This window comes from Musca vetustissima, unplaced genomic scaffold (genome assembly GCF_032173495.1).
Source record: "Musca vetustissima isolate MV318-11 ecotype Yass unplaced genomic scaffold, APGP_CSIRO_Mvet_v1 utg24959, whole genome shotgun sequence".
In the NCBI taxonomy this organism is placed as follows: domain Eukaryota; kingdom Metazoa; phylum Arthropoda; class Insecta; order Diptera; family Muscidae; genus Musca; species Musca vetustissima.
Window position 1 is genome coordinate 66,210 of NW_026872863.1, and position 9,340 is coordinate 75,549.

Sequence of the window (9,340 nt, forward strand, 5' to 3'; positions counted from 1 at the left end):
TTCTAAATTTATTTATAAACATATTTTATTTGATTTTATTATTATAAATTTATTTCAATATTCTTATAAAATATATTATTATAAAATATATGTATAGAAACTAAATTCTTTGTATAATTGTTTTTCACTAAACTACTAAACCACTAAGGACATCATCAATAAAATGATCCCATTTCTTTTGCAGCAGAGCATAGGCTCTCTGCCTTTCCCCAGCTTCAAATGTAGAATATTTTAACGAATTCCATACCAACTGTTTGAGAGTCTTTAGGCCGGCATTATTTGGTGCCAAACTCATAATGGCATAATAAAAATCATAACTCAGACCCTTAGCATCCCAAAATCCAGGATCATCATTACATATAACCATGGGTATATTTTGTGCAAGGAATAAAGCACCGGGATGATTACGTAAATCCCATACTAAATTCAAAATTTGATTTGATATCGGACTGACTTCGACAGCAATATCACGAGATTTCACGGCATTCCAGAGAACAGGATGTTTCATCAGGGCAAAACCATGACCAATACGTGTTGTATTCAAGAGTATCGCATCCAAGAGGTTGTAATCTGTTGAGGCACCAAACCAATCTGTAAGTAAGGAGAGGGGGAGAAGGATAATTGTTTTTGTTTTTCTGTGGGAAATATGTAATATTTGTCTTACTTGTCTCTCCTGCGTGGAAAAAGAATTTAGCCGATTTGGGTAGATCATGTAGAACACTGACGAAATTATGCAAAGGCTTTCCCTTATCTTCCTGGCCAACCAAATCAAAACCAATCAATTCTTTGGGATACATGGAACTGTAAAGAAAAAAGGTTGTCATTAAAAAAATATTATTAATGGCCAATTTCATCGACGAGCCGAAGAAGGTCTATAAAATTCCCACTCCCACTTGCCTCTGAGGACTCATTTCAGATGTATACTTACTGATACTTCTTAAAGATGTCATAACGTTTGCGCATTACATCCGGTTCAGCATTACGATGAGGTGAGACAATAATTTTTATTCCCAAAAAGTCGGGATGCTGTAGTTTGAATTTCCGGATAATATCAATGAGTTCGGTAATGCAACGTTCCGCTGGGAAGATCCGACCACTAATATCATATAACTGAAAACAAAAACAACAAATTAATGTGAATTTTTAAAAACAATTTCAGGTGGTATGGTTGAACCTACCACCTGAAATTGTTGGGACCTACCTCATAGAAATTCATGCGAACTTCGGCATACATGATATTATCATTGTACATTTCTTCCATCATTTGCCAGTGATAGGTACGGAAAGCGGGTATGTACAGCAATGCATCCGAAATGGTGCTAAACATATTTTGAAATTTGGACCAAACCCGATTTATGGAAGAATATTCTACTGGAAATTTTTGGATAATAGAAGAATAAAAAAATAATATTAGAGTCAACGGAATGCTCATTTCCCATTAAAAGGTGCTACTTACATTCCGGTGTGGGTGTATACAAATTAATAAGTTTCTCCAAAGCACGATCATATTCCGATGCTGATGCGGAACGACTTCTTTCCTCATTCACCGAAACATATTGTGTTGCACAGTTGTGTTTCTCCGGCATACGACGAAAACTCAAAATACTAACACCATCCTTTTTAACGCATCGTAGTAGGCCCGGCATACGGAATATATTTGCCACAACCCATTTGGAAGAAACGGTGGCGGAGGTGTGTGTATGTAGCAGTGCTCCCTTGGGCATTTGTTGGAGGAAATGAAATACTTTACTTCGTTCGATTAATGGCTTGGCCTTAAAGAAATGCATGGCAGCTGGATTTCGATCGGAATCATGAAATCCCCGTGCCAGCTCATCGTATTTATATTTGAGAAATATTTCATCGACTTTCGATTCACGGCTATTTAAATGTAAACGTCCACCGGTGCTGAGGAGATCTTCGGCCTGGATGACGGCTTCGCGAGCATCTTGATAGGCTGTAAAATATTACAAAAATAATAAAAAAAGGTTAAGGGGTGGTTGAAAAAAGGACTAATAAGTAAAAAACCTGAGGGAGCTTTTATTTATAGACGAGCTGAAGTGAGTCTTTATAGACGAGTGAAGGGAGTCTTTATAGATGAGCTGAAGGGAGTCTTTATAGATGAGCTGAAGGGAGTCTTTATAGACGAGCTGAAGGGAGTCTTTATAGAAGAGCGGAAGGATGTTTTTATAGACGAGCTGAAGGCAGGGAGTCTTTATAGACGAGCTGAAGGTAGGGAGTCTTTATAGACGAGCTGAAGGTAGGGAGTCTTTATAGGCGAGCTGAAGGCAGGGAGTCTTTAAGACGAGCTGAAGGCAGGGAGCCTTTATAGACGAGCTGAAGGCAGGGAGCCTTTATAGACGAGCTGAGGCAAGGAGTCTTTATAGACGAGCTGAAGGCAGGGAGTCTTTATAGACGAGCTGAAGGCAGGGAGTATTTATAGACGAGCTGAAAGCAGGGAGTCTTTATAGACGAGCTGAATGCAGGGAGTCTTTATAGACGAGCTGAAGGCAGAGAGTCTTTATAGACGAGCTGAAGGCAGAGAGTCTTTATAGACGAGCTGAAGGCAGGGAGTCTTTATGAGCTGAAGGCAGGGAGTCTTTATAGATGAGCTGAAGGCAGGGAGTCTTTATAGACGAGCTGAAGGCAGGGAGTCTTTATAGACGAGCTGAAGGCAGGGAGTCTTTATAGATGAGCTGAAGGCAGGGAGTCTTTATAGACGAGCTGAAAGCAGGGAGTTTTTATAGACGAGCTGAAGGCAGGGAGTCTTTATAGACGAGCTGAGGGCAGGGAGTCTTTATAGATGAGTGGAATCGAGTCTTCCTACACGAGCGGAAGGGAATATTAATGCACGAGCGGAAGGGGGTCTTTATATTTTTCTAAGCAGACGATCTGAAGAAGGGAAATTTTATTGATTACCTAAAGCGGGTTATTTTTAAGGTCGGACTCAAAAGGGGTGTACTTATAGATGAGTTGAAGCAGGGAGTCTTTATAGAATACCTGAGGAAGGGAGTCTTTATACAGTTCTCTTTATTAACAGAGTTGTAGCAGGAAATTTTAATAGACTGGCTGGAGCAGAGACTTTATTGACGAGCAAAGCACTGCATTTTTGAAGGCGGACTAAAAAAGGAGTCTTTATTGAGGAGCTAAAGAAGGGAATTTTTACAGAGGAGCTGTTTGAGTTGAAGCAGAGTTTTCGGGTGTCTTTATAGACGAACCGAAGAAATTGAATCTTTATAGACGAACTGAAAACAAGGACCAACTACAGACGAAAAGTAAACTCTTGTATAAGTCTTTATAGACGAGCTACTGAGAGTCTAGACGTGAGTGCGGGAACTTTGCTTCTTTTACCTATAAACTCTCTTTTTTACTGGTTTATCAACCCTCCTTCCATTTATTGCCCATATGTGTCATATTGGCAAATTTCTCAATGAAAATTAATAATTTTTAATAAAAAAAATTAAAAACTCATTTTTTTCCAATACTTACGCAAATAATATTGTTTTTGTTTTAGAACAGATGTATCGGTGGTTGCCGCTTTTGCCGATGTACATATTGCTATCGTAGTTAATAGCCAAATTTGAAATTTAATCATTTCACAATTGTTGTTGTTCTTCTTGAGTTTAATTTGTTTGTAGCTCTGAATGGTAATTGAAAGTAAAAGTTCATTTATGGTTTAGACGATTTTGCACAATGAATGGTTGGTGTGCTCGATGGAAACAAAGCTGTTCAAAGAAAGATATAAATATTAAACACAAACATTCAGGTGGGTTTTTTTTCATTTCAATATAAAGATATTATTAGTCAAAAATACCACAGACAAAATTGAAAAAGAAATGGGGTACTAATGCAAATTATTTACTAAGCCTCTATTTGAAAATTTGGCAGAGGCAGTTTTGAACTACATTTTATGCATGGTTAATTGTTAAAACTAATTTTAAATCGATTCAAAACTACAATCTCAAAAATTAGTTCATGGATTGCAATTTTAATTTAGAAATTATAAACACCAGAGTAGTAAGCCGGTACCAAATTATGTAATTAATATTGCAATCTTCTATTATATTTAAAACAGACGGACAGGCAAGTGGATGCACTAATTAAAAAATATATATATTTATGAGACACTATAACACTATGAATATATCGAGGTGTTAACCAATGAGGACAATATTCTACCAAATATTGAGTATATTATAGAAGTGCTCTAAATTATATATGGATGTATCCATATAAATAAAACTAATTGTTTAAATAATTAGTTAAAATTAAAAAAAAATAACAGTAATGAAAGTTTCACCACTTTGGGTATCCTGACAATTTCATGTCACTGTTCCTTCGTGGGAAATTGAACGAATTTAAATATGTGACCTTTATCTATAAGTGAACCGACTAACATCAATCCATACACATGTCGTTCTGCAATTTTCACTTCATTCGGACAGATTTAGAGTCCATTGCGTGCAATGTGACAAATTTATGTAAATCGATTTATAGCAAATTTGATACACGCCAAAATGCCATTCTTACCAATCGGACAAATATTAGGAGTTTGGTGCCTCATTCACCTAAAATCGGACAAAAATATATATTTTTTGGTGATATATCTACATCCGAACCGATTTCAACGAAACTTGCCAGAGATAATTTATATTAACTTCAGTCTTTAGTGCACAATTTAAATAAAATCAAAAGAAAATACATATGGGAGCTATATCTAAATCTGAACTGATTTTCTTTACACATATCAAATCGAAAGATACATACGGACTTTGGCGAACTATTTACATTAAATCGGAAGAAAATATGTATGGGAGCTACATATATCCAAATCAGAACCGATTTTCACTACTAAATTCAGCACACTATGCCAAATTTCGTGCAAATCGAATGATATATAGGGACTTTAATACACCATTTACATTAAATCGAACGAGATTATAATGGGAGATATATCTAAATCTGCACCGATTTCACCGAAACTTCTCTTACATCAATCTATATTTGGAGATCAATTACCCGAAGTCGGTCGGAAATATGCATGGGGTATGTCTGTACTTCTACAAAACTCGTGTCCTTCCTTCGTTATGTTCTTTACGAGAACTCAAACGAAATTGTAATTTTTTAGGTCCATTGCAAGGCGTGGATTTAAAATATTGTTTTTGGGCCTTCCTATGGCGTGAACTTTTAAAATACAATATTTTCTATTTCACCATATGTCGTGGACTTTTTCCTAGGCCCTTCTTAATGAGTGATTTTTTAAAGATAATTGTTTCATGGATCAACCTAGGTGTGAATTTTCAAAGAATATTATATCTAGGCCCTTTTAAAGAATATAATATCTAGGCCCTTTTAAAGAGTATAATATCTAGGCCCTTTTTAAGACGTGAAGTTTAAAATAATGTTTTTTGTAGGTCATTCTTATGGCGTGGATTTAAAGAATATTTTTTCTAGGCCGTCCATCCGTCCGTCAGTCTGTCCATTATATTTTGTAAAACACGATACAGGCCACAGTTATGGACCAATCTTCACGAAATTTTGTATGTAGGATGAATTCTGGCCAATGGAGACCCCTATTGTTTTTGGGAAAGACCGGTTAATATTTAGGGGATGAAATGGACTAAATCCTTTATTTTTGTCTTTTTTGAAGATGCAGCCAAGGCTTTGTTACAGCCCTACCTAAAATTCAACTAGCTCGTTCGATGTTTTTCATCACAAAAGTAGAACACATGTATTTATATGAATGTTACCGAAATACATCGAACGTACAAAATTTGAAGTTGAACAATTTCAACGTTGACAGAACGTATTTTACACTTTTTTCTTTTGTTGAAAATAAAAACAAAATATTCAGATAATATGAAATTTTGAATGGGAACATAAAACGGCATATACATTAAAACTTTATGAGGATATATTTTACGTATATGCAAAGGAATTGCCAATTGAAACCCACAGGGTTAACGAAATCCAGTTAAATGTAAACGTACTATAAAATGCTTGGATGAATTCCATGGTATAATAATAAAAGGTAACAGCAAGTGTTGTTGTACAAAAAACGATACAACAACCACATGGAAATTTGTTGTTGTAAGTTCTACTAGTGTCAACTCATTTGACAGAAAAATGTAAACAAACAAACAAATTATCATCAAAATATTTTTATTTTGAAAATGGAATATTTTCGAATTCTCAAAATAAAAATTGAAAAACATGAATGAAAATCTATGTTTCTATCGCTTCCACATCTTTCCTTTAATTGAGCCATTGCCATATATATGTGTAAAGGAATAACTCGCTATTCCCAGTATTTTCATATGTGTAACACATACAGTGACGAGAAGAAATGAGTACATGTTTGTACATTGGACACTTTTTGAGTCATAAAAATAAAAATATAAAAGCAAATTCCAAAATTTTGGTTGTATTTTATAACGTATTTGGTACCTAACACATCAACCTAAAGTTAAATAATTTAACTCTTTAATTTCTAAGAAAAAAACAGAGAAAAGTAAATCAACTCCAATGTACTCACTTTTGCACTTTTGAACAAATTTGCAGAATTTGAATATTTTTATTAATTATACTGTAGTTTTATATTTTAAATGTATGATTTATGAAATTTGGCATATTTTCAACAAATTTTAGTACAATTTCATTGGAATTATTCTTCCAATCACTTCAGATCCACTACCAAAGTTCGTCTATATTATTAGGGGCTGATTGGTACTGTCCCACCTCTCTCTTTGCGATTGGCCCCAAATTATCGATCGGATTGATGTCGAAACTTTGTGCTGACCACTGTGTTAATTCAAAATTTTGCTCACGAAGATATTCTCTCACGAATTTTGACGTATATCTTTGATCACGGTCCTGCTCATAATAACTTCTTCTACAGAATAGGCGTACTTAGCTACCTAAACTGAATGATATGACTCTTCAATGATCAAAATGGACTTCTTTCATTATTATATTGTCAATTTTTTTAACATCGGTCCAGGACGCACAAGTTAAAGCCTACGCATACCATGACAATTCCTCAACCGTGCTTCACATTGGGCCTTTGAATTAGTTTTCATCACCAATAATGCTTATCGTCGGATTGAAAACGGTAGAATTTGGATTCGTCGGACCCGATCACACGTTTCCAGTCGACCACAGTTCAACTTTTGGTCTAGTTGAAAAGTCTTTAACCTTATTTTGCAGTTTTTTTCCTATAATACAGGTTTTTAGTCTTTTTTTAATGCTGCTATATCCAATGTCGGGAAGGGCTTTTCACGCTGTTCAATGACTAACAGGTTTGACGAGTACTTACGAAGCATATTTTGGTGTTAAAACATATCAAATTACATTTCCCTTATCATTAGACGTGGGTCCACACAACTTATAAGCGGTGTACGACCACTAATTTAAGGATTGGGAAAAACGGAACATCGTTTTTGTACCCATATAACCAATAATTGACACAATTTAATTCCCTTTGCAATTTCCAGGGTAGAACAGATTTTTCAGATTTTTCCGAATGTCCTCTTCAGTAGTTATTATATATATTTTTTCTTGAATTATTATTATTAATTATTTATTTGATTTTTGTTCAAAACTTTGTAAAATTTTTAGTAAACGGGACTTAAATGATGTAAAATTTATATATTTTCTTAAAAAAACTAATGAAAACCAAAAAAAGATTAAAAAATGTGATATTGCATTCCTTTTCTGCACATTATTAAAAAAATGCAGACGTGCAAAAGTGAGTACATTGGGGTTGGTTCCGTTTTCTTTATTTTTTCTTAGTTATTTTTAAGATTTAGATTTCGTTTGTTTACATTTTTCTGTCAAATAAGTTGATACTAGTAGAACTTACAACAACAAATTTCCATGTGGTGGTTGTATCGTTTTTTGTACAACAACACTTGCTGTTACCTTCTATTATTATACCATGGATGAATTCATGCCTGATGAGCCGCTTAACCAACGGCGAAACGCGTCGCATAATGGCGTCAAACGCGTCAAATTTATATTTCTATCGCTTCCACATCTTTCCGATAATTATGCCATTGCCACTTATGTGTGTAACATGTATGAAAATGCAGGGAATAGCGAGTTATTCCATGAAGAATGATTTGCTTCCTCAAACGTTTCCAGTAGGCAGATTGAGAAAATTGAATACGGGAGCAAATTTAATAAAGAACAATTTCAAATTGTATGCGTTCCCAATGTTCCTGTTGGGTGATTTTTAAAACCTAATTTGTCAAATTCATATTGACACAAGTATTACGTTGGAATCAAATCAGCTGGCATATGCTGTTACCTTTTATGATTGTACCATGGAATGAATTTAATAAATTTTCAAATTTGTTTTGCGGTTTGTATTATTCGCTTGAAGATATGGATTCGAGGTATTTGTGTAATACGGCCGTACACAACTGGTCTGTTCCAGTACTTTTTTAATGGTAAAGCTGGTAAACGGGAAACATTTCAAAATTGCTCTCAGAGTACAAAAAAATTTGAAAAGTTCGGGAACGAAAATCTAGTAAATATGCCAAAATTAGATGACAATACTTCAAAATCAGCATAACAGCCAATCAGAAGTAGGCATTCCTGGCCAAATTTCTCGAGTAAAAAGTTTACAAAGAGAACGCCATTTTGTTTTGTGCTCTCTTAAATTTGATTCAATGTTTTCGAGTAAAAAGTTGCAAAACATGTAAAATGAGTAGATTCTTTTAGGTTCTGGAACGGAACTAACATTTTGCCATCGTGGGGAAGTTGTATATTTTTGTACGCCCCGTCGGATAACAGGTAACGTTGTTAAACAAATATTTTTTTCAAGGATCAACCTAAAAAAAATATATTTTTAAAAAATATATATTTTTTCAACCTAGGCGAGGTTAAAACAATATTTTTTCAATGATCAACTTAATTGAATTAAAAAAATTATTTTTTCTAAGATCAACATAGGCTTGTATAAAAACAAAATATTTTTTCAATTACTTGCTGTAAACTTAAAAAAAATATTTGTTCAAGGATCAACCTAGTCTTGGGCTTAAAAAATAGTTCATCAACATAGGCATGAAAGATGTAGGAGAAGAACCGAATCAGGAGTTGTTGGCTAACTAGACCTGGTATATTTTGGGACACTTAGTCGCATTTTCTTATAGAAATGGATTTAATTGTATTCACATAGATTGTATAAGAAATCCTTACAGAATTTTTCCAATATGGTTCCATGTTTTCATATAGCCGTCATTAAATGTCCTGCTCAGTTTTATATTTTCTTTATTTCCCAAGTTGTAAAATTATACAAGTGTCCTTGTTTCGACTTAACTCCTGTGTACCGTGTCTGTTT

At 34.4% G+C, this 9,340-nt stretch overlaps 1 protein-coding gene across 1 annotated transcript; it reads right to left on the reverse strand.

Annotated features, from left to right (window-relative positions):
• Nucleotides 1–126: 126 nt before the first annotated feature.
• LOC133321072 (adenosine deaminase 2-like) lies at nt 127–3,592 on the reverse strand. The gene is made up of 6 exons (XM_061530175.1): nt 3,487–3,592; nt 1,457–1,954; nt 1,202–1,371; nt 929–1,110; nt 665–801; nt 127–591 (listed from the first exon to the last, which is right to left on the reverse strand). Exons 1-6 carry the CDS (start codon nt 3,590–3,592, stop codon nt 128–130), a joined length of 1,557 nt encoding a protein of 518 aa, XP_061386159.1. The 3' UTR covers nt 127.
• Nucleotides 3,593–9,340: the final 5,748 nt, after the last annotated feature.

Coding starts and splice junctions, on each gene's coding strand:
- LOC133321072 (XM_061530175.1), bottom strand. CDS start 3,592: ATGATTAAATTTCAAATTTGGCTATTAACTACGATAGCAATATGTACA. Junction 1,955..3,486: donor ACAAAAACAATATTATTTGC/GTAAGTATTGGA, acceptor AATATTTTACAG/CCTATCAAGATGCTCGCGAA. Junction 802..928: donor GACATCTTTAAGAAGTATCA/GTAAGTATACAT, acceptor TTTTCTTTACAG/TTCCATGTATCCCAAAGAAT.